Here is a 25,868-nt window from a genome sequence, read left to right on the forward strand (position 1 = left end):
AAGTATATGTGAACTGCTGTATGAAAAGTGAATTTACTCTGTAAATCTTCACCCAAATCCTAATAAAAAAAAAAAATCTAAAAATGTGAACAGTGCCTGGCACAGTTGTTGAATGAGTGGAGAGAGCTTAGGAGCTCTCAGGCAGGTGCTCCCTCAGGGACAAAGCTAAGAGGAGTGTGAAGGTAGGAAGGGAGAGAGAAATAAGAATGGAAAGGTAAGCAGTGGCCAGATTGCGAAGTACGCTGGCAATCTGAATTTCATCCTTGTAGGGGCTGGGAAATCATTAAAAGGTTTTAAGCAAAGACTGACACAGTCAAATTTGTGATTTTTAAAGATCTCCATTTGATAATGTCTCTGTCAAGTAAGGTTTGATGGTCTCTCCTTGTCCAGAACAAAGAAGAATTAACAAAACCAAAGATGCATGGAAACGATTAGTCAAAGTGACTAGTGAACCATGCAAACCTCAGGCTACATGACCCTGAGACCAGAACTAGATGGTGCCAGGCTACCACTGTCAACCACTAGGAAATGGATCAAAATGGGAGTTCCTGGTTAGAGTAGGAAAACAATGTGAAACAAAACTCAAAATCATTAAAAAAAAAAAAAAAAACAGGCTTACTGGTCTGATAGAGATTGGTGAAACCCCCAAGACTATGGCCCCCAGTCACCCTTCAGATCTGGAATTGAACTCATTCCCAAGGCTTTCAGCCAAACAACAGATAGGCATATAGGGTAACCATTTATACCAGGTAGATACACTCCATAAAATGATCACTCATGGAAGGACAGAAGGGCAGTATTTGCACAGGGAGAAAACTCAGAAGGCAGGAATACACAGGAAAGAAGGACACAGGGAAGAGGTAACTACAGAGAGGAAATGGGAAGAAAGCTGTTACACAGTGGGGAATTGCAGTCAATGTCATGAAACAGAATGTGTATGAGCTGCTGTATGGAAAATGAATTTGCTCTGTAAACTTTCAGCCAAATCACAATAAAAATTTAAAAAAAGAAAGGTTTGAGGAATTGGGAGGCAGAGAGACCAGTTAAAATCCTATGGATTTATGGAACAACTAGAACACAGTTAAAAAGAATGGTGACACAATGTAGAAAGTATAACTAATGTAATTGATCAAGTTGTGGGAAAACTGTCAAGCAAGAACCTAACTTGCTGTGTAAACTTTCACCAAAAACACAACAAAACATTATTTTTTAAAAAATCCTATTGACTTAATCCAGCTGTAATGATGTTTTCACATCATTACAGGGCAAAGAAGATGAATGCTAGAGATATTAAGTAGATAACATCACCAGAATTTAGGAATTAACTGGATGTAAAGGCTAAAATAATAAAGAGATCTCAATTTATAGCAAAATAATGTACTGAAACATTGTTCTTAAATTTTATCTTTCCCCATTCCAAAAATTATCTAAATCCCACTAAGGTACTAGTTCAGGGATTTTGTCTGGACGGACAGCAGAAGCATTCTTAAGGAAAGAGCTACTGGACTTTTGTAAAATCCTTAGCCCACTCAAGAGGCAGTGCTAGGCATTCCTAAATTAAGAAACCATTCTGTTCTGTTCTGTTCTGTGGCTAAGGAGTTACAAAAACAGACCACCTTATATTCTTCCACGTCCTCAAAGGGAGAAGGGAGGGTACATTACAAGAAAACATTGTAATGTAAAGTGTAATGAAATTATGAAGGCAAGAGGCAGGGAAAAGAGGACAAAACCAGACACTAACAACTTTCTCATTCCCACAAAGTCCTCCCTCAAGTCTGTTTTCTCAGGATTAAGTGAGGGAGTAAGTGGAACATATATGGCTTACTGTTGCTGTTGTTGTCGTTGTTGTTGTTGTTATGTGCCATTGAGTCAGACCCAACTCATAATGACCCCTCCTTGGGTTGCCGAGGCAGTATCACCACGGAGTAGATTGCCCAACTTTCCTTCCGAGAAGTGGTTGGTGGGTTTGAACCACCAGCCTTCTGGTTAGCAGTCAAGTGCCTTTAGACACTATGCTACCAGAGCTCCCTTGTTGTCGTTAGCCACCTCATGTCAGCCTCTACCTCATGGCAACCCCATGCACAACAGCAGTGGACTACTATGATCCACAGGGTTTTCAGTGACTGATTTTTCCAAAGCAGATCATCAGGCCTTTCATCTCAGTCTGTCTTTGGAAGCTCCACTAAAATCTGTTCAGCATCATAATAACACACAAGACTCCACTGATAGATAGTGATGGCTGTGCTTATGAGCTTGTGATATACTGGCTGGAATCGAACCCAGGTCTCCCAGATGGAAGGTAAGAATTCACCACTAAACCACCACTGTCTCTTTGCTCACAGTAAACACTTAATAAATATTAACAGCCCACCTCATATATATATATATATATATATATTTTTTTTTTTTTTTTTCCAGCTAGCATTATAACTAGATTCATTGGAAAAGACCGGCTACTTACAGGAACATGCTGAGTTGAAGAATAAGAGTCCACAGACTGAGGAGATGGGACTGAACAACTTGAGGATGCTGGAGAAAGTGGCTGAGGTTCCACCTTAATATCTTTAACTGAAAAACAGAGAGTAAAAATATTTCCCACTGGACAATATAAATTCAGAATCAAATAAACAAGAAAGGGAAAACACTCTTAAGATTCAATCAGATATGGAAGCTAAAGTCACCAAAATACATTACATAAAAAATGCAAGATGCAGACCTGTACATAAAAGCTTCCATTATGTAATAAATTATGTTGTTGTTGTTGTTGTTGTTGTTGTTATGTGCCGTTGAGTCGGCCCTGACTCATAGTGACCCCTCCTTGGGTTGCCGAGGCAGTATCACTATGGAAGTAGATTGCCCATATCAAGTTGATTCCAACTCATAGCAACCCTATAGGACAGAGCAGAACTGCCCCATAGGGTTTCCAAGGCTTTAAATCTTTACAAAAGCAGACTGACTGACTCATCTTTCTCCTGTGAAGCAGCTGGTGGATTCAAACTGCCAACCTTTTGGTGAGCAGGTCAATGTTTTAACCATAGCACCACCAGAATTCCCCAAATTTGAGAAATGTTTTGGGTTTTAAAAGCTAAAAGAAAGAAAGAAAGAAGTACTTACAGTTAGTCCTATCCAAGATGAAGCACTTTTAAGTTAAATGGTTCTTATATTTTATGATGAAACTTCATTGGCTCCTAGAATTTCCCCCTTCTAATATATATGTATAAATCTGCACTAGTATTCTGGAAGAATAAACATAGGAAACTGGTAAAAGTGGGTGTCTCTGAGCTGTAAACTAAGCCAGTTTAGTGGCAGAGAGACCTGCTGCAAAGAGGCCAAGAACAAAGAGGCCTGACAGCAGAGAGTAGCTAAGGGAGCTGAACAAGCTGCTACACTGGCCATGAGCTAGGCCACAATGGAGAGTGAACAGCAATGGAAACACCTGACGGCAGAGAGGGCCCATGGCTAGAGGGCTGCCCTGGCTGGAAGTTTCCCTGGACTGAAAGAAGGGAAAAATGTGTTCTCCATTTTAGGGGAGGCCTCCAGACCTTGCCTGTGTGCTTCCTGATCATGATCCCAAATTGCTCCTGTTACTTCTAAGTTAATCCTGATCTTGATGCCAAATTGTAGCCTATCATTTCCCTAATAAACCACATAATTTTGAGTATTGTCTGTGAATTCTGTGTGATTATTGTAATAAATTATCAAACCCAGCAGAGTTGGTGCCGGTGGTGGTAGACAGGGGTAGGGGTGGGGGTGGGGGTGGCTGGTATTAGAAATGGAAATGAAAAAGTTGGAAAGAGAAAGCATGTCTGACCTCTGCCTCACAGGAACCAGCTTTGTGCTGATCCTGATTCTTAGCCTTTATGAATTTCGACAATTCATTTCAGTGCCACAGAAATGCACAGACCTCAAAAGTCTATGCATCAAACCTCTCTAAGCTCTTACTTAGATTCTAATAACCCTAGCCTCTTCTCTCTGATTCCCCAAGCCTATCTGGTTCCTAGGTAGTAAATATCTTAGAGAGATATTATTTATAATTCAAAATAAATATTTCTATTTCTGATATGAATTCTTTACTCATTCACTATACTACTGAAACATACTTATGAAATTCTTTATGTCCATTTTGGCAATAAACTTATCTATAATTTATTACATAATGGAAGCTTATATGTACAGTGTACTGCATCTTGCATTTTTTATGTAATGTATTTTGGTGACCTTAGCTTCCATTATCTGATTGAATTTTAAGATATCAGAAGTGGGGTACCTAGCCCCTGGAATCTTTTAATCTGCCACAGTAGCCCAATGACTCTCCTAATTTTGAGCATCACTAAACTACAAAATAAAATGGATCCATTCAAACTTCTACCAATGAAACACATCATTACCTGTATGAAATTGGTTGTTGATGTCCCAAATGTCTGAGTCCCAAGGCATCAAATCCAAATCAAAATCAAGATTATCAAAATTGTTTTCCTGTAGGTTTCAAATCAGCAAAACAGTATTAAAAATATAAAATGTACTCATCTGGAAATCAAACTATAAGACACAATTTTCCATAAATAATATAATTGCTGTTATCCAACAAATCTTCTAAGTCAACAAGGTCAGGTTGAGAATATTTCTTGGGTAACCTAGAAATAAACCAATTCCATTATTTGGGGCATAGCAGTAACAACTAGGAAAAAAGAAATAGATCCAATATCTAAAAGATTTAGTTGGTTTCATTCTTTCCTATGGCATCAGATCATCACAGTAGTCACAAAATGTATGTCTTTTGTTATAAAAGTGAAAAGTAAGTTTTCCTATTATCATTAAGGAAAATAAGTCAAAGTAAACATATATTCATAATATTATCTCTATATACAATGAGAAGAATATAGTTATATACAACAGACATACAGGAATCTAAAGAGACTTCAACTGAACTTTAGATATGCCAAAATACTGAAAATGGTTATGGTGAAAGGAAGACATCCATATGAATATGGGTAGCTTTCTTTCTTTTTCTAATCTTCTGTACTTTCTGACTTTCTAGAATTAACAGATATTACTTTTATCAACAATTTTTATTTAATCTTAGATAAAACTAAGTTTCTCAAACGGGTCAACAAACTCTTGGAGAGCCTCCATTAGTCCCTTCTCATTTAGGTTATGATCTTTTTAATTTAAACATCAGCATATTGAGGATCATCTGGATGACTACTCGACACTATATACATATGTAAGGAACCATCACATGATTTCAGAACCCTTTGTGAGTTTGAGATCAAGATGGTATCAAATAGTACTATTTTAAAGTGTCTGGAGTTACAAAGACAAGAACAGAAGTAAACTGAATATGTAAACAAAGCAATAAAATAAAAAGACAATATAAACAATGTGACAGATGATAAAATAGCAAAGGTAGAGAAAGCAAGCTTCAGGTAAAAAGTAAAGATTAATCTAGTGATTATTAAAAATCATTTGTTAAAATTTCTACAACAGTATCACTTCAAAATGTCTATTAGGTAGTTTAATTTTATGGATAATGTCCCAGAAAAAGTTAAGAGGAGAAAAGGGAAACTGTTTTCTTTTCCTATTGCCCTCAACTAAGTAAAGATTTATACATATTCTTTTATTTACTTTATTTTACTTCACCCAAGTTAATGTGTCTGCCCTCTAGTTAGTGGTTTACTGTCCCCTCCCCATTCACCCCTGATAACCATCAAAGAAAATTGCTTTTTTTGTGAAATCCTTTTCTTGACTTTTTACAATACCTGTGTCATAAAGTATTTGTCCTTTTGTGACTGACTAAACTCAGCATAATAGCCTATAAGTTCATCCATGTTATGAGATGTTTCACAGATTCACCACTGTTCTTTAACATTGCTCAGTATTTCACTGTGTGTATGTACAATAGTTTGTGGGTCCATTCCTCCACTGATGGGCATTTAGGTTATTTCCATCTTTTGCTATTTGAGTAGTGCTGCAAGGAATATAGGTGTGCATATGTTTGTTCATGTCACAGCTCTTATTTCTCTAGGATATATGCATAGTAGTGGGATAGCTAGATCATACAATATTTCTATCTCCAGCTTTTTAAGGAAGTACCAGACCATTTTTCACAGTGGTTGCACCATTTTACAGTCCCATCAGCAAAGTATGAGGGTTCCAGTCTCTCCACACCCTCACCAGCATTTGCTGTTTTCTGTTTTTTTGAACTTTGCTATTAACACTGGGGTGAGATAATATTTCACTGTTATTTTGATTTGCATCACTCTAATGGCTAGTGGCTACAGCACTTGACTGCTAACCAGAAGGCTGGTGGTTCAAATCCACCAGCCACTCCTCAGAAGGAAGATGGAGCAATCTACTTCCATAGTGATACTGCCTGGGAAACCCAAGGAGGGGTCGCTATGAGTCAGGTCCGACTCGACGGCAAACAACAACAACAACAACAAGGGCTAATCAGGAGCTCTGGTGACATAGTGCCTAAGGCATTTGACTGCTAACCAGAAGGCTGTCAGTTCAAATCCACCAGCCACTCTGTGGAAGGAAGACTGACTGGGTAATCTACTTCCGTAGAGACACTGCCTCGGAAACCCAAGGAGGGGTCACCATGGACAGAATCGACTTGACGGCAGTGAGTTTGGGTTTTTTGGTTTAATGGCTAATCTACTTCTGTAAGGGAGCTCTGGTAGCATAGTGCCTAAGGCACTTGACTGCTAACCAGAAGGCTGGCAGTTCAAACCCACCAGCCACTCCTCGGAAGGAAGGTTGGGCAATCTACTTCCATGGTGATACTGCCTCGGCAGCCCAAGGAGGGGTCACTATGAGTCAGGTCCAACTCGACAGCACATAACAACAACAACTACTTCCGTAAAGATTTACCACCTTGGAAACCCAATGGGGATCGCTATGAGTAGAAACTGACTCAACAGTGAGTTTGTTTTTTGTTTCCTTTTGGTAATGGGTAATGATCGCAAGCATTTCTTCATGTTTGTCAGCTGGCTGAATGTCTTCTATGGTGAAGTGTTTGTTCATGTCCTTTGCCCATTTCTAAATTGGATTGTTTGTCTTTTTGTTGTTGAGGTATTGAAGTTTTCTATAAATTTTAGAAACAAGTCCTTTGTCCGATATGTCAGTACCAAATTTTTTTCCCAGTCTGTAGGTCCTCTTTTTACTCTTTTTGTAAAGTCTTTTGATAGGCCTAAATGTTTCATTTTTAGGAGGTCCTAGTTGTGTAGTTTGTCGTCTGCTGTTCGTGTATATTTTTTTATGTTTTGATAGTATTTACGCCATTTATTAGGGATCCTAAGTTTGTCCCTACTTTTTCTTTGATGATCTTCATGGACTTAGGTTTTACATTTAGGTCTTTGATGCATTTTGAGTTAGTTTTTGTATACGGTGTGTGATACCGATCCTGTTTCATTTTTTCTGCGAATGGAAATCCAGTTTTGCCAGCACCATTTGTCAGAGAGACTATCTCTTCCCCATTTAATGGGTTTCAGCCCTTTGTCAAAGATAAGCTGTATAGCTGCTTCACTCTTTTCTACTGATTGGTAATAAAATAACTGCTAAATCATTCTTTGAGAAATATCTGAAGCTAACTAATTAAACATAATATATTTTTATACACAGGGTAATAACAGCTTTAAAAATGATAAAAATGATTGAAGTACACTTGTAATCACTCTGCTCACTTAAATTACTTCTCAAGTGAAATAGCACCTCACCCACTAAAGAGTAAGACAAAATAAGAGTTCTTTATAGGCCTGACAGCTTCATATATACTAATCCAGGAGAAGAAAAAGAAAGACAGAAAAATCTAAGATATTTTTGAGAACTCAAAGTGTTATTATAATAGCTTTTACACAACTTTTACACAGGCTAACCACCCAAAACAAAAAGTAAGGACAACCTCATTATCAGAACTTTCTATACTAAGAATATATCACTTTTAAAAATGAAGATGATATACATTCTACTAGGAGCTCTGGTAGCACAGTGCCTAAGGCACTTGACTGCTAACCAGAAGGCTAGCAGTTCAAACCCACCAGCCACTCCTCAGAAGGAAGGTTGGGCAATCTACTTCCATTGTGATACTGCCTCGGAAACCCAAGGAGGGGTCGCTATGAGTCAGGTCCGACTCGACGGCACATAACAACAACAACATACATTCTACTTGACTGGATCCATACCTCATCTTCCTCCCTCACATACAGAGGCAGATTATCCAATAAGTAAGGTTGTATGAGCTTAAGCTTACTTACTAATCTGTAGTGAACACTTTCATATTCAAAGATGTGGTTTAAAAAAAAAATGTGAAAGTGTTCATTATGATGTGGTGAAATTTTTCACTACATATTAAGTAATCATAAGTAAGCCCTTGCTTACCTTGCTTATGATAATGCTCACATACACCCCTTACCACTGCTTTCCTTAAGGAGTACACTACACTATAAAACCAAGAAGTAGGGATTTAAATGACTTTTCCACAATCACTCACCTCTGGGGCCAAAGACAAGCTTAGAATACAATCTTCTAATACCAAGATCAAAGCAGTATCTGTTGTTGTTGTTATGTGCCATAGAGTCGGGCCAACTCATAGTGACCCTTCCTTGGGTTTCCAAGGTGGTATCACTACAGAAGTAGATTGCCCAACCTTCCTTCCAAGGAGTGGTTGGTGGGTTTGAACCACCAGCCTTCTGGTTAGCAGTCAAGTACCTCAGGCACTATGCTACCAGAGCTCCTAGGCAATATCTACCACCCTGCATTTGCTCACTATAAAATGGCAACTGACTTTCATATTCAGTAGGAAAAGTTGCTTTAACTTAAGTGACTAGCCTAAACCTATTGTCCTGAAACCTATTTGCAATAATTAGAGAAAAGATGAAATATTGCATTATCTAATATTCTTCTACTACAAAATACTTACATAAGTTTCATTTGCTGCATCCAATTGCAACTCATCAGTGTCCATGAGATAACCAAGTTCAGCAAACAGGGTAGAATCTTTAGGAAAAAGAAAAGAATAGCAATCACTCATCAGTTCAGAGATTTGACAATAGAATCAACACTGCATCCCTATGCCAGGTCTATTACGGTCTCTCATTAGGCATTACTATTATTGGTAAACTCTTAACATTGTGGATGATAACAAACTCATAGCTGATTTCTAATATATGTATTGGTTCCCATATAATTGTGAACTAAACCCTTCCACCAGGAATTAAAAAGCAGGTTTACAGAAGAACTAGATGGTGCCGGCTACCACTGGCAACCACTCGGAGGGGAATCAGTGCAGGAGATCCTGGACAAATCTGGAACAAAACTCAAAATCATAGAAAAGAAGACCAAGTTTGATGGTCTGATAGAGCGTGATGAGAGCCTTGAGACTATGGCCCCTAGCTACCCTTGAGGTCTGGAATTGAACTCACTCCTGTGGCTTCTAGCCAAAAAATGGACAGACATATGGACTAAACATTTACATTAGGTAGATATCCTACTTGGAGCAATCAATCTTGGGAGAACAGAAGGGTAGTGTTTCCACAGGGAGACAGCTGGAGTGGGGGAGTGGGCAGCAAGAGGGCATGGAAGGGAAGGGCACAGGGAAAAGGTAACTACGGGGAGGAAGTAGGAAGAGAGCTTACATTGTGGGGAATTGCAGTCAATGTCATAAGAAAAAATGTATATGAACTGCTGTATGGAAAATGAATTTGCTCTTTAAATTTTCACCCAAATTACAACAAAAAAAATTATTTTTAAATAATAAATAGCAGGCTTAATGTCATATGCCATCTTTGACTACTTGTTAGTGACTTTCTAGATCAGATCATTACTAACAAGAATTCTGAAGATATATCTGACCTCAGCAGAAATAAAGTAATACAGCTGATCAGCAATGGTGTCAGAAGGGGGATACAATAGCACATGTGTTGTGTACTTCCCATCTATGCCTTTAATTAAGGATAAAACCAATTTTCTATCTAAACAATAAAGGACCCACACACATAAACCATTCCCTATGTTACAGCAAATTTAACCATATCCCAGTTTGCTTCTCAAGTTTCATTATAAAGTAAGAATTAGATAGAAAATATTCTCCAATAAACAAAATATAAATTTTTGTAAAAAAGGGTCAGTGACGCCAAGGCCAAAAAATGCTGATTAGTGTAAATCTGCTATTGTTGTTAGATGCCATCAAGTTGGCTCCAACTCAGTGACCTTATGCATAACAGAATGAAACACTGTCAGGTATTGCACCATCCTCACAATCCCTGCTATGCTTGAGCCTGTCATTGCAGCCACTGTGCCAATCCATCTCGTTGAGGGTTTTCCCCTTTTTTGCTGACCCTCCACTTTACCAAGCATGATATCCTTTCTCTAGGAACTGGTCCCTTCTGACAACATGACCAAAGTAGATGAGGCAAAGTATGGCCGTTCATCTGGCCAATGCTCTTTCCAAGGAACATTCCCAGCTGCACTTCTTCAGGACAGATTGGTTAGTTCTTCTGGCAGTCCATGGTACTTTCAGTATTCTTTTTGCCAACACCACAACTCAAAAGTATCAACTCTTCTTCAGTCTTCCTTACTCATTGTCCAGCTTTCACATGCACATGAGGTGACTGAAAAAGACCACGGCTTGGGTTAGGTGCACCTTAGTCTTAAAAGAGACAGACATCCTTGCTCTTCAGCACTTTAAAGAGGTCTTTTGTAGCAGATTTGCCCAGGGCAATATGTTATCTGATTTCTTTCTTTCTTTCTTTAATTTTTATAGTGATTTGGGTGAAAGTTTACCGAGAAATTCATTTTCCATACAGCAGTTCACATACACTGTCTCATGACATTGACTACAATTTTGCACACCGCAACAGCTCTCTTCCCTCTTCCTCCCCATAATTACCTCTTCCCTGTCTCCTTCCCTTCCATGTACCCCTGCAACCCAAGCTGTCTCCCTGTGCATATACAGCCCTTCTATTCTCCCATGATTGATCCCTCCAAGGAGCGTATCTACCTAATGTAAATGTTAAGCTCATATGCCTGTCTTTTGTTTGGCTGGAAGCCACAGGAGTGGATTCAATTCCAGACCTGAAGGGCAGCCAGGGGCCAGAGTCTCAGGGGTTCCACCAGGGTCTATCAGACAAGCAAACCTCGTCCCTTTTTTTTTTTTTTTATGATTTTGAGTTTTGTTCCACATCACTTCCTCCCTCTATCCAGGGTCAACTGGCTTCCTGACTGCTGCCTCCATTGGTGTTGATTATAGAACCAAGTAATATGAAATCTTTGACAACGTCAATCTTCTCTCCATTTATCATGACGCTGCTTATCAGTCTAGTTATGAGGATTCTTGCTTTCTTTATATTGAGGTATAATCCATACTGCAGACTATAGTCTTTAATCTTCATCAGTAAGTGCTTCAAGTCATCTTCACTTTCAGTAAGCAAGGTTGTATCATCTGCATATCGCAGGTCATTAATGAGTCTTCCTCCAATCCTGATGCCACATTCTTCTTCATATAGTCCAGCTTCTTGGATTATGTGTTCAGCATACAAATTGAATAAGTATGGTGAAGGGATACAACCCTGACACACTTCCTTCCTGATTTAAAACCATGCAGTATTCCCTTGTTCTGTACGAATGACAGCCTCCTGGTCTATGTACAGGTTCCTCATGAGCACAATTAAGTGTTCTGGAATTCCCATTCATCTCAATGTTATCCATAATTTGTTATGATCCACACAGTTGAATGCCTTTGCATAGTCAATAGAATACAAGTAAACACCTTTCTGGTATTCTTTGCTTTCAGCCAAGATCCATCTGACATTAGCAAGGATAACCTTCGTTCCACATCCTCTTCTGAATCCAGCTTGTGTTTCTGGAAGTTCCCTGTCAATATACTGCTGCAACTATTTTTTAATTATCTTCAGTAAAATTTTACTTGCATGTGATATTAACAATATTGCTTGACAATTTCCACATTCTGTGGGATCACCTTTCTTTGGAATGTGTACAAAAATAGATCTCCTCCAGTCAATTGGCCAGGCAACTGTCCTCCAAATTTCTTGGCATATATGAGTAACTACCTCCAGCTCAGTATTCATTTGTTGAAACATTTCAATGGATAGCTCAATTCCTGGAGCCTTGTTTTTTGTCAATTCTTTCAGGGCAGCTTCAAATTTTTCCTTCAGTACCATTGGTTCTTAATCATATGCCACCTCCTGAAATGGATGAACATTGACCAATTCTTTTTGGTACAGTAACTCTGTATATTCCTTCTACTTCTTTTGATGTTTCCTACATCTGTTAATATTTTGCCCATAGAATCTTTCAATATTGTAACTCAAGGCTTGATTTCTTTTCTTCAGTTCTTTCAGCTTGAGAAATGCCAAGTGTGTTCTTCCCCTTTGGTTTTCTAACTCCAGGTCTTTGCACCTTTAATTATAATAACTCACTCTGTCTTCTAGAGCTGCTCTTTGAAATCTTCTGTTTAGCTCTTTTATTTTGTCATTTCTTCTACTTCCTTTAGCTACTCTCCATTCAAGACCAACTTTCAGAGTCTCTTCTCTCATTTTGGTCTTTTCTTCCTTCTCTTTTTAATGACCTTTTGCTTTCCTCATGGATGACATTTTTGATGTCATTCCACAATTACTCTGGTTTTCAGTTATTGCTGTTCAGTGTGTCAAATCTACTTTTTAGATGGGTGTCTAAATTCAGGAGGGATATAATCAAGGTCATATTTTACCTCTTGTGGACTGTTTTTAATTGTCTTCAGCTTCAACTTGAACTTGCATATGAGCAGTTGATGGTCTGTTCCAGAGTCAGTTCCTGGCCTTGTTTTGGCTGGAGATATTGAATTTCTCCATCACCTCTTTCCACAGATCTAGTGATCTGATTCCTATGTATTCCACCTGGTGAAGGCTACGTGTACAACCACCATTTATGTTGGTTGAAAAGGCATTTGCAATGAATAAGTTGTTGGTCTTGGAAAATTCTATCTTGTGATCTCCAGCATCATTTCTATCACCAAGGCCATATTTTCTTCTGACTGGAAGAGATTCATATTTGCACCATTCCAAAGAAAGGAGATCTCACAGAATGTGGAAATTATCAAGCAATATCGCTAATATCACATGCAAATAAAATTTTACTGAAAACAATACAAAAATAGTTGCAACAATATACTGGTGATTGTTCCTTGTTTCTAACTTTCACATTCCAATCACCAGTAATAATCAACACGTCTTGATCACATGCTTGGTCAATTTCAGACTGCAATTTTCTTGTCTTTGGCTTTGGTGGTTGGTGCGTAAATCTGAATAACAGTGATATTAACTGGTTTTCCTAGTAGGGATATGTACATTATCCTATCACTGACAACACTGTACTTCAAGATAGATCTTGAAACATACTTTGTGATGATAAATGCCACACCATTCCTCTTCAGTTTGTCATTCCTGGCATAGTAGATCACATAATCATCTGACTTAAGATGGCCAAAACCAATCTAGTTCAGCTCACTAATGCCTAGGATATCAATCTTTATGCATTCTATTTCATTTTTGAAATCTATAGATTTTATTTTTGTAAATCTGTAGTTCTATTTTTTCTAACAATTTTTGAACTTCAAGCATTTAATCATACCACTGAAACTGTTCTGGTGATTTCCACACTTCACTTGTATAAGAATACTTTGTCAGTACGTTCCTAATTTGGCCATGGACAAATACATCTAACCAACATAAAATAAAATAGTATATAATTTAAAAATTTTTATATGCATTGGTAATGATAGGCTATTCATACAACTCTCAGAAGATGACTACCTTAAACTCAGCTGCAGAGTTGAAAACCATGCCAGTAGAGAAGTGTGGCTATGTACTTTATTTATAGGTTGAAACTCCTTGAAAGAGTTCTCTGTATCTGCTATCTCTCATTTCTTTCCTCCCATTCTTTCTTGAGCCTACAGCAATCAAACTCCCACAACACACATACAACAGTTATCAATATCGCCAATAACCTCTCCGTTGCTAAAGGCAATACGAAGCTTCAGTCTTACCTTATTTGACCTATTTTGAGTATTTGACACAGTTGATCTTCTCATACTTGGCTCCAAAATACCACACTCACTCAGTTTTCCTCCTAACTCACTCTTTAATTTAATTCCACATCCAGAAATTTACCATGCAGACACACTTTACAAATTGAAACAACATATAGACAAAGTTATTCACTGTAGTAGTATTATTTATAATAACAAAATGTTGAAAACAACCTTAATACCCACCTACAGGAAAATGGCTGAATAAATTATGAGACAAGCAAACAATGGAGTTACATGCAGACATTAAAAAGAAGAGTAAGGAAGATCTCTATAAACTGATGTGGAATGATTTACAAGTTATAATGCTAAACAAAACAAATGAAGATGAAAAACAATATACATATATATTATAATAAAGTACAGTATAATACATATATATTATAGTAGACCATATGCTACAGTTTGCATAAGAAAAAAAACAAGAATATTTATTTGTTTTTTGCAAAAAGAAACAGAGGAAAAGGTAAGCCAGAAGTTAATAAATGGTTACCTAAAGGAGGAGGGAGTATATATTAAATGTAGGGATCAGGGACAAAAGACTCCTAACTGTATCTTTTCAGTTTTTTAATTTTTGAGCCATGTAAATGCTTTACATATCCAAAATATTAAATTAAATTAAAAAGAATTTAAAAAGCAAGTGCTAAAATTGAGTACAAACAGAAATAGAAAATGATAGTAACTGCATATCAAATTGATGATATAAAATCATTGAGGAAAAAAAGAGTTAATTTAAAAAACACAGTATCCTACAATAAAATATATTATAAGGACAAAAAGAACTATAAAGAATTCTTGAACTATACGAGGTAGGTTGTTCCTGTTAGTGATATTAATAGAGAAATTCTAAAATTATTTGTGAGTACGCTGTAAGATAGAGCAAATAAGTAAATACACTGATGCTGTTAAACCAAAAAACTCTAAACTCACTGCTGTCGAGTCGGTCCGACCCATAGTGATTACTCAACCTTCCTTCCGGGGAGTGGCTGGTGGGTTTGAACCGCCAGCCTTCTGGTTAGCAGTCAAATGCCTTAGACACTACGCCAATTAAAAGCCAGGATTTTCATAGCGGGAAAAGGGTTACAAGTATAAAATGTTAGGAAATGAAGCAGAAACACGTGTGTTGGCTTTGAACTATAGGTATTAGTATGAATTCATGCTTTTAAAATATAGAGAGAGATAGGTAAGAGATAAGTATTGATCTGGGTAAAGGAAAAGGCAATACACCAAATCAAGTGACCAACACAATAACACTATGGAAAAGGAATAAACAAGAGGTACAGACAACAAAGATAAATACTTTTACATATACAATACTGTGTTATCAGTGATAACAAACATTAATCTGCAGGTAAATAGATAGGCAGACAGGCTGAATGATCAGATATGTCTAGGCAAAAAGGAATAAACCCATGAACATATATAAGGTTGTCAGACCATATCTGTACATACATATTTATATGTGCTGTAAAAATGTCCATGTAAATACAACAGTTGGCAAAGTTATGATAACTTCCTAGCCACAGTCAACTACCCTAATGAAACAAGTTGTTGGACCTGTGGGCTCAGGACCATGGTCACAGAGGTCATCAAGCTAAAGTGGCATAACATACTACACAAAAACATTGCTCTATGTCATACTCTGATGAGTAGCAACTGGGGTCTTAAAAGCCTGCAAGCAGCCATCTAGATGCAACAATAGGTCTCTCCTCATCTGGAGCAAAGCAGAATGAATGAAACAAAAGACACATGAAAACAATTAGTCCATGGGACTAGTGGACCATGCGAACCTCAGCCTACATGACCATGAGACCAGAAGAACTAGATGGTGCCTGGCTACCACTGTCAACCACTTGGAAAGGGATCAGTGCAGATCCTAGAGAATGGGAGAACAATGTGGAGCAAAACTCAAAATCATAAAAAAGACCAGGATTACTGGTCTGATAGAGTCTGGTGAAACCCCCAAGACTGTGGCCCCTATTTAGTCGTTAGGCCTGGAATTGAACTCACTCCTGTGATACTGCCTCGGAAACCCAAGGAGGGGTCGCTATGAGTCGGGTTTGACTCGACGGCACATAACAACAACAACAACCACCTGTGGCTGTCAGCCAAACAAGAGACAAGCATATATTGTGAACATTTACACCCAGTAGATATATTCCATAGAATGATCAATCATGGGAGAACAGAAGGGCAGTATTTGCACAGAGAAATAGCTCAGGGAGCAGGAATGCATAGGAAAGAAAGACACAGGGAAGAGGTAACTACAGGGAGGAAGTGGGAAGAGAGCTGTTACATTGTGGGGATTGCAGTCAATGTCAAGAGATAAAATGTGTGTGAAGTGCTCCATGGAAAATGAATTTGTGCTGTAAACATTCACACAATCATAAGAAAAATTTTCAATGTATCCATATCTAGAATAGGCAAACGTATAGAGAACCAAAATTTATTACTGGTTACCAGGGACAGGAGGGAAGTGAAAGGCAGAGTCACTGTTTAGGAGGTAATAAGTTTCTCCTTAGGGTGATGGAAAATTTGCCAATGGCTATCGGTGATGACTACACAATACAGTTAACATCATTGATGTGACTAAACTGTACACCTGAAAAATATCAAACTGGTAAATGCTATGTTAAAAATATATTTACAACAATTAAAATGTCCTTGTTCTTAGGAGATACATGCTGAAGTATTTAAGAGTGAAGTATCATAACATGTGCAGCCTACTTTCAGAAGGTGGAGGAAGGAAGTGTGGTTAATACTTACAGACAAGATAAGTGTGGTAGGATACTAACAGTTGGTAAATCTAGATAAGGAAATACATCTACACTGATCTATCAACTTTTCTGTGGTTTTGAACACTTAAAAAGAAACTGAGGGTAGGTAGATAAACACACTTGTATATTTATAGAATATTTCAGAAGAATCTATGTCACAGATTGAATTGGGTCCCTAAAAAAATATATGTTATAAATTCTAACCACTATATTTGTGATAGGAGTTCTGGTGGTGGAGTGCCTAAGGCATGTGACTGCTAATCAGAAGGAAGGTTGGGCAATCTACTTCCATAGTGATAACTGCCTCAGAAACCCAAGGAGGGGTCGCTATGAGTCCGATCTGACTGGACAAGTCTGATCCGACTGGATGGCAGTGAGTTTGGTTTGGTTTATACTTACATGATCTCATTTGGGACCAGGGGGGTTTCTTTGTTATGTTAGTAAGACTGTATCAGTGCAGGGTGTGTTTTTAACCAATCACTTCTGAGATGTAAAAGAGCAGATTAGTCACAGAAGCTAGCAAGCACAGATGGGGCAAAATAGATGCCAGGACACATGAATATTGCCAACGAATGAGGAAAAGATGCTGAAGAGACCTTCCTCCAGAGCCGACAGAGCCAGCAGAGAGACCCTTCCACTAGTTCTAGTCCCCTCAATTTGGAACAGTAGCCTCCTAAACTATAGGAAAATAAATTTTTGTTCATTGAAATCACCCACTTGTGATATTTTTGTTACAGCAGGACTAAGAAACTAAAATAATCCCAAAGAAACGGGTTATTAAGTATCTCAAAACTTATTTCCAGGAGCTCTGGTAGCGTAGTGGCTAAGGCATTTGACCGCTAACCAGAAGGCTGGTAGTTCAAACCCACTCCTCAGAAGGAAGATTGGGCAATCTACTTCTGTAGTGAATGCACTGCCATCAAGTCAAGTCCAACGTATAGCGACCCCTCCTTGGGTTTCCAAGGCAGTATCACTACAGAAGTAGATTACCCAATCTTCCTTCCGAGGAGTGGCTAGCAGATTTGAACCACCAGCCTTCTGGTTAACAGTCAAATGCCTTCGGCACTATGCCACCAGAGCTCCCTCCATAGTGATACCACCTCGGAAACCCAAGGAGGGGTCGCTATGAGTCAGATCCAACTCGACGCCAGTGAGTTTGGTTTGGTTTGGAACCTTATTTCCTTCCCTTATGTCCTTTTCACCAATCTCAGTCGACAAGTATTTAATTCCCCTTGGCAGTGGTGAACTATGGTAACTATTGATTTTAGTCTGCTCAGCAAGCTTTCTCACTGCCACCTACCTACCTTGGCCATTTACTCCTTACTGGTTTATGGCCTCTGGATTTAGCAAAGGCAATGTCAATAGCAACTTCACAAAGAGAAGTTTCCACAGCATGGTTGAACAAAGGAGAGAAGAGAAACTGGAGTCAGTGGGTATGGGTAATTCTTTGAACAAATTCTGGCTGTAAAATAAGAGAAATGTAATGGCAATGAGATAGGAAGTAACATCTAAAGAGTGCTGTCCCCCCTCCCAGCCCTCACATCCCTGACATAGAAGTAACTACATGTTGGTTTGCTAAGAGGGATGATCAAACAAAGAGGGGGAAATGATGCAGAAAACAGAAGGAAATATAGCTTAAATAATATTCTTGAACAAGGGTTGAGGAATCTAAAGCATAAGTAGAAGGAATCAGCTCTAGGTAGGAGTGACAAAAAAGAAAGCAAATATTCAAGTATGTGGATAGATAAGGTAGCAGGAGCTTATGAAAGTTCTCTCCAGTCAGAATGGTAGGGGGAGTGGTATTGGAGGTTTGAAGAGAGAAATTTCATAAAACAATCCTTAAAGTTAGAGGACGAGGGAAATATGAAAGGCCTGGTAACAATTAAAAGCCTATTTCAGATTAAAATCCACTGCCATCTAGTCAATTCCAACTCATAGCAACCCCCATTGGGTTTCTAAAGCTATAAATCCTTATGGAAGTAGATTCCCTCATCTTCCTCCCCTGGAGTAGCTGGCGGGTTTGAATAGCCAGGCTTCTGGTGAGCAGCTAAATGCCTTACCCACTACACCACCAGAGCTCCTTATTTCAGGTTAGCATCATGAATTTAAATTAAGACCAGTCAGCATGGTTGAGTTGTTTTGTTTTTCCAGCCACATTTAGCTACACAAATGCAAGCAGGGTTGGATTTAACCAGGATTATAGGGAGCCCTGGAAGCACAATGGTTAAAGCATTGGCTACTAACCAAAACACTGGCAATTTGAACCCATCAGCCACTCTGTGGGAGAAAGATGTGGAAGTCTGCATCTGTAAAGATTTACAGCCTTGGAAACCCTACAAGGCAATTCTACTCTGTCGCTGAGTCAGAATTAACAGTTGATTTGGTGGGTTTGGTTTTCGGTTTCGGTAGTCCATCCAAAAGAGAACTACAAAGCAAGAGAACAAGGAGAATGATGGTGTCAGCAAGAGAATGATTACAATGATTGTTCATGGAAATTAAACTGGCTAAAGGGAAACCCAAGGAGGGGTCGCTATGAGTCAGATCCAACTCCACAGCAGTAATAAAACAAAGGGAAAAAGGGATAGTAACACGATAGTAGGGTTGAAGGACTGTTGGAATTGGAATGCTAAAGAGTATGAATTAGTAAAACAGGAGGTAGTAGTCAAAGTGGACTGTTGAAACTGAGATTATGTTAGTGATAATGACAAGCCTTGGGGATCTCCAAGAGAATAAATGGCTGAGACACAATGAAAGGCAAAATCACTGGTGCACAGGAGGTCTAAAAAACGAGATGAGGGTATTAGAAGGATCCTCTTCAAGATAGTGAAATCATGCAAGAATTAGGACAGAAGTAGTATTAGAAAATGTGACAGTAAGCTATAGGAGGTAAAATTTTTCAGAAAGTGAGGAGGGGTAACCTAGGAATCAGCAGATGACTGCAACAGGGAGAAAGAGAAGGTGGTACATTCTGACAATGTGAGATTTAAACCTGGATGTTTTAGGCAGGAGTAAAGGAGCTCTGGTAGCATAGTGCCTAAGGCACTTGACTGCTAACCAGAAGGCTGGCGGTTCAAACCCACCAGCCACTCCTCGGAAGGAAGGTTGGGCAATCCTACTTCCGTAGTGATACTGCCTCGGAAACCCAAGGAGGGGTCGCTATGAGTCGGGCCGACTCGACGTCACGTAACAACAAAGGAGAATAAGGAGTCCTGGCACAGTGTTGAAAGCGCTTGGCTGCTAATCAAAAGGCTGGCAGTTTTAACCCGGGAGAACAATGAGGCAGTGTGTTTCAATAAAGATTTACAGCCTTGGGAACACTATGGAGCAGTTCTACTCTGTCCTATAGGGTTGCCATGAGTTGGGATCAACTCAGTGGCAGTGGGTTTCACTTTTTGGGTTTTTTTTTTTTAAAGAGAATTATCTGAAAGTAGCAAAGAAGGAAGATACCTACCCCACCTTCAGAGGTCCCATGGTAAAACTGTTTGAGAATGAATATAGCCACCTTTCACTAGGCCTTTAGGGAAAGCAGTGTCATCAGAGGGCCAGGTTTTGGCTAGATAGAGCAAGAAGGTGATGAGAACTTTCACAGACAAGAGTGAAGAGATAAAAGAAACCACAGTGGCAAATGGAAGCTTCTGATCACAGCACACAGACCTCATGAGCGGCAAAGAAGTGGTGTTTGCACAAATGCTAGCAAGCAAGAGAGACTAAGAATAGAGAAAGGAAAAAAACTAGAGAAACTTACACAGAGAAGTTCCCACTGGTTTTTTAAATATTTCATTAAGGTCTATCTTTTATTTTTAATTTTTGAAAATGATATCCAAATGTTACAGTTTAGTCTTTTCTACTGATTATTTCCTATTCAAAATAGTAACACTTTCTATGACCAAAGACCATCAAGTACACACAGTAAGTATTATACTCCCAATAATATTCCTATGTGATGCACATTAGAATTCTGTACTTGAGACTGTACCAAATACCTGAACATTTACTGTTTTATAAAAGGAGGAGGAAAGTGATCTTAAAAGGAAAAAAAAAAAAAAACCTTCTGCCACAATTTGAAACAAAATCCTTCATATTGAATTTACTTTGTTTAAGTCTTTCACTTCTCTAAACACTTGTTTTTGTTCTGCCCAGGAGCTAAGAATGGTTTTCACATTTTCAATGGCTGAAAAAAAAAGAAAAAGAACACAAGAAAAAAGATATAAAATCCAAATTTCACTGTCCAGAAACAAAATTTTACTGGAACACTGCCATGCTCATGTATTTACATTATCTATATCTGTTTTTCTATATCTGAGAAGAATAGGAATTCCAGAATACTTACTCATGAGGAATTCAGTACATGGCTCAAGAAGTAGCTGTTTAAACAGAACAAGGGGTTACTGCATGGAAAGGTGTGTTTCAGGGTTGTATCCTTTCACCACACTTATTCAATCTGTATGCTGAGCAAATAATCTGAGAAGCTGAACTATATGAAGAAGAACGCAGCATCAGGATTGGAGGAAGGCTCATTAACAACCTGTGATACACAGATGACATAACCTTGCTTACTGAAAGTGAAGAAAACCTGAAGCACTTACTAAAGAAGATCAAAGACTACAGCCTTCAGAATGAATTGCACCTCAACATAAAGAAAACAAAAATGCTCACAATTGGACCAAAAGGAAACATCATGATAAATGGAGAAAAGATTGAAGTTGTCAGGAATTTCATTTTACGTGGATCCACAATTGGATGGCATATCACACTGCACAAATCTGCTGCAAAAAGACTCTTTAAAGTGTTAAAAAGCAAAGATGTCACTTGGAAGACTACAGTACATCTGACCCAAGCCATAGTATTTTCAATAAATATTCTCATAAGCTGGACAATGAATATGAAAGACTGAAGATGAACTGATGCATTGAAATTGTTGGTAAAGAATTCTGAAAATACCATGGACTTCTAGGAAGAACACATCTGTCTTGGAAGGTACAGGCAGAATGTTCCTTAGAAGCAAGAATGGCCAGACTTCTCAAGTACCTGGGTCATGCTGTCAGAAGGGACCAGTCTCTGGAGAAGGATATCATGCTTGGTAAAGTAGAGGTCAACAAGAAAGGGGAAAATTTTCAACAAGATGGATTGACACATTGGCTGCAACGATGGGCTCAAGCATAGCAAATATGTGAGGATGGCACAGGACCAGGCAGTGTTTTGTTCTGTTGTATACAGGTTTGTTATAAGGTGGAGCCAATTTGATAACACCTAACAACAACAACAACATATCTGCTTTTGCACTATACCAGTGCTGAGTAGCTGTAACAGAAACTGCATGGCCCCCAAAGCCCAGATAGTAATATCTGGGCCTTTACAGAAAAAGTTTGCGGAACCCTGCTATGAATGATTAAGACTTCAATACCCAATTTGAATGAGAAAAGAAAAGCATATCTATCATATGCTGTCCAGAGCAAATCACTTTATTTAAATTATTTAAAGTTGTTAGAGCCACAAAAAGTATATGATCTTATTTTTCAAATTTAGCTGGCTAACCCAGAGGGAGCAAGTAGTTGGACCTGCGGGCTCCAGGCCATGGTCACAGGGAACATCAAGCTCAATTGGCATAACATACTACACAAAAGCATTGTTCTACATTCTACTTTGGTGAATAGCGACTAGGGTCTTAAAAGCTTGCGAGCAGCCATCTAGATGCAATGATGGGTCTCTCCTCATCCAGAAAAAAGAACAACGAGGAAAACCAAAGATGCATGGAAACAATTAGTCCAAGGGACTGGTAAAATATGCAACCATCAGCCTATATGACCATAAGACCAGAACTAGATGGTGCCCAACTACCACTGTCAAACGCTCAGAGTGTTTGATCCTGGATAGAGTGGGAAAACAATGTTGAACGAAACTCAAAATCATTTAAAAACAAAAAAAACAGGTTTAGTGGTCTGATAGAGACTGGTGAGACCCCCAAGACTATGGCTCCCAGTGACCTTCAGGTCTAGAACTGAACTCACTTCTGTGGCTTCCAGCCAAACAATAGACAGGCACATGGTGTGAACATTTACATCAAGTAGAAACACTCCTTGGAGCAATCAATGAATCATGGGAGAACAGAAGGGCAGTATTTGCACAGGGAGACAGCTGAGGAGAGGGACCCGAAGTACATGGGAGAGAGGGACACAGGGAAGAGACAACTACAGGGAGGAAGTGGGAAGAGAACTGCAACACTGTGGGGAATTCCAGTCAATGTCATGGTCATGAAACAACATGTATATGAACTACTGTATGGAAAATGAACTTGCTATGTAAACTTTCACCTAAATCACAATAAAAACTTCTTTTAAAAAATTTCAGCTGGTTAGCTTTTAAAATATACATTTAAAAAAAAAGTTAAAGAAATCAGTGAAGAATTGGAACACCCACAACAGCTACTCAGAAAACAAATCGTTGTTCTATCAAGAAACACTAACAGATAGCAGTGTTTCACTATAATGCCTGCAAAATCTATCCTATTTACCTAATAGCTAAGGAAACCAAATTAAAGAAGTGATTGTTAACAGTTTGGAAAAGAAAACCTGGAAAACAATGGGAAATAAGCACACTCAGAGAGGAGCAGGATACCTGAGAGAGTTGAGTCAGTGAAGCAACAAAGAACTGAATGCTATGTTAAAGAACAAACTGTTTTCATTAAGACTTGAAATTGACTGATCAGATCAGTCAGGAAAATGCCTGTGTATCAGAAGACAAAAAATAATAAGTAAAGCTATTTGGAAGTTCCCCACAGTTACAATATAAGAAACATAATGGAAATATAATAGTTAATAAGCTGAAAGAACAAATCATTCCTATGCAACATAAAATAGACTTGTTAATAACTGGAGGGGGGGTGTCCTTAGGAAGAATCAAATCTGTGAAAATTATTTAGGGAAACATAGTGATTAAGAGCACAGGCTTTAGAGATAGACAAACCTAACTCTGATCCTGCCTCTGCTACTCACTAACTCTAAGCCTGAGCACTCATCCTCTCTCAGCCTGTTTCTTCAAGTAAAATAATAATACCACCTCACCAGACTGTTGTGTGTATTAAATAAAATAACACACATAAAGGGCTTAGCATGGTGCCAGCATAAATAAAATGCTAAACAAGTTATAACTATTACTATGACTACCATATTTGGGTTGGGAAAACGCAGTGAGAAAAGTCCAATTTTTTTCTAGTAACTCTATAAAATTTCCCCAGGGTTGAAATAAATCTCTACTAGAACATAAATTTTTTATTTTCCCTCATAAAATCAAAGGACAGTTTCAGCTTTATAAATGTAATTAAGATCCCACTCTCACCAGGAAGAATACAAAGGGGAAAAGATGAAGATCAGTCTGGGGCACTCCCCCAAAATTCCAATAAGAGTAGTATATAGGGCGACCTACACAATCCCAAATTTATACGGCAGCATAAGTACAGAATTAGTGTTGTGTCTTCAAATCAAAAGGAGAATAAAATGTTCTTCTAAACACTTCCCACCACTGCAAGTCGATTCCAACTCATAGCGATCTCCATTGGGTTTCCAAGGCAGTAAACCTTCTACTGAAGTAGACTGCCCCATCTTCCTTCTGCAGAGCGGCTAGTGAATTTGAACTGCCAGCCTTCTGGTTAGCAGTCAAATGCCTTCTAGTTGTTGCTGTTAGGTGCCATTGAGTCAGCTCTAATTCATAGTGATCCTGTGTACAACAGAACGAAACACTGCCCGGTCCCTGTGCCAGCCTAAGAATCCTTGCTATACCTGAGCCCATCTTTGCAGCCACTGTGTCAATCCATCCCTTTGAGGGCCTTCTCCTTTTACAATGACCCTCCATATTAGCAAGCATAATATCCTTCCCAGGAAATGGTCCCTTCTGACAACATGACCAAAGTACATGAGATGAAGTCTGGCCATTCTCACTTCCCAGGAGCATTCTGGCTGCACGTCTTCCAGGGCAGATTTGTTCGTTCTTTTGGCAGTCCATGGTATTTTCAGTATTCTTGTCAAATGTCTTGGATAACAAGTAAAGCTTTTCCACTCTCATTCCCTTCACACCCCACCCCACCACTCCAGGCCACCAAAACCAACCAAAGGGAAAGAAAAAAAAATCTGTAACAAGAAAGTTCAAAGCTGTATCTGTAAAGCAGTCAGGATCTTATCAGTCTGTGAGTGTTAGGTCTAGAGACCCGACGTCAGGTGCCTGGGTGCTTTGCTTCTCTGCTAAGATGGACACCAGCCTAGACCAAGAGTGAAAGTTGTAGAATGAGGATTTTCTGTATATACTCACATTCTTTCTCACATCACACACGTGTACAAACACATTCCACAGCGATCATCACCCTGCAAAAGTAGCTTGCAGCCTTTCCGGTGTCACAGACATCCTGCCCTATTCTTCCTTGCGACGTCAAGTTTTAGCTCCACAAAATGATCACTTCGTTTCCCCAAACGGGAAATCAACAGTGAAAAACGGTAATAATTCCAGTTAGGCAATATTTTACTCTTGCTGTGTCCAGGACAGAAACCGACCGGTTCTACTAGACTCTTCCAATACCAAGAAAGAGAGGAAACAGTGGCCCGAGCTCTCTGTCCACACCTGTCACCACGAATGGGCGGAAGTGGGAGGAAAAACCTCAGAGAAGCTAACCCAAGCCAGCCCGGGTACATTCTCAGATCCCACTCACCCCAATCTTCCTCCGGCCTGTGAGAGAGGTGATGTCCGGGGCTAAAAGGTGACTCCATGGTGCCGGCAATGTCGGCCGGCTCCCCCAAAATACACGTTCCCTTACCCAAGTACTCGGTGACTAATACTTGGGACGGCAGCGGCAGGCGGACAAAATACTCCGTAAGCGGACGAGACGGTGGCTGAAAGAGGACAAACTGTGCCTGGTGCACAAGCGATTTCTACAAGACAGAAAAGGGAATGTCAGCGGCTAACCTAATTTGAACTAGTCTGTGGGTAAGTATTTCCCTTTTGGAGTTTTCAGTACTTTCTGT

The 25,868-nt window shown here is 39.0% G+C and overlaps 1 protein-coding gene across 1 annotated transcript in view; it reads right to left on the reverse strand.

Moving 5' to 3' along the window:
• The window catches only part of ATF6 (activating transcription factor 6), a 370,257-nt gene extending 344,620 nt beyond the window's left edge, over positions 1-25,637 (reverse strand). The window contains exons 1-4 of the mRNA XM_007937768.2: positions 25,556-25,637; positions 8,921-8,997; positions 4,389-4,476; positions 2,462-2,568 (exon numbers count right to left, since the gene is read on the reverse strand). Coding sequence (XP_007935959.1) covers positions 2,462-2,568; positions 4,389-4,476; positions 8,921-8,997; positions 25,556-25,613 — 330 coding nt within the window. The 5' untranslated portion in view covers positions 25,614-25,637. The remainder of the gene's footprint in view (positions 1-2,461; positions 2,569-4,388; positions 4,477-8,920; positions 8,998-25,555) is intronic.
• Positions 25,638-25,868: the final 231 nt, after the last annotated feature.

Source organism: Orycteropus afer, unplaced genomic scaffold, assembly GCF_000298275.1.
Source record: "Orycteropus afer afer isolate SDZICR_OR568_19922 unplaced genomic scaffold, OryAfe1.0 scaffold00044, whole genome shotgun sequence".
Classification (NCBI taxonomy): Eukaryota; Metazoa; Chordata; class Mammalia; order Tubulidentata; family Orycteropodidae; genus Orycteropus; species Orycteropus afer.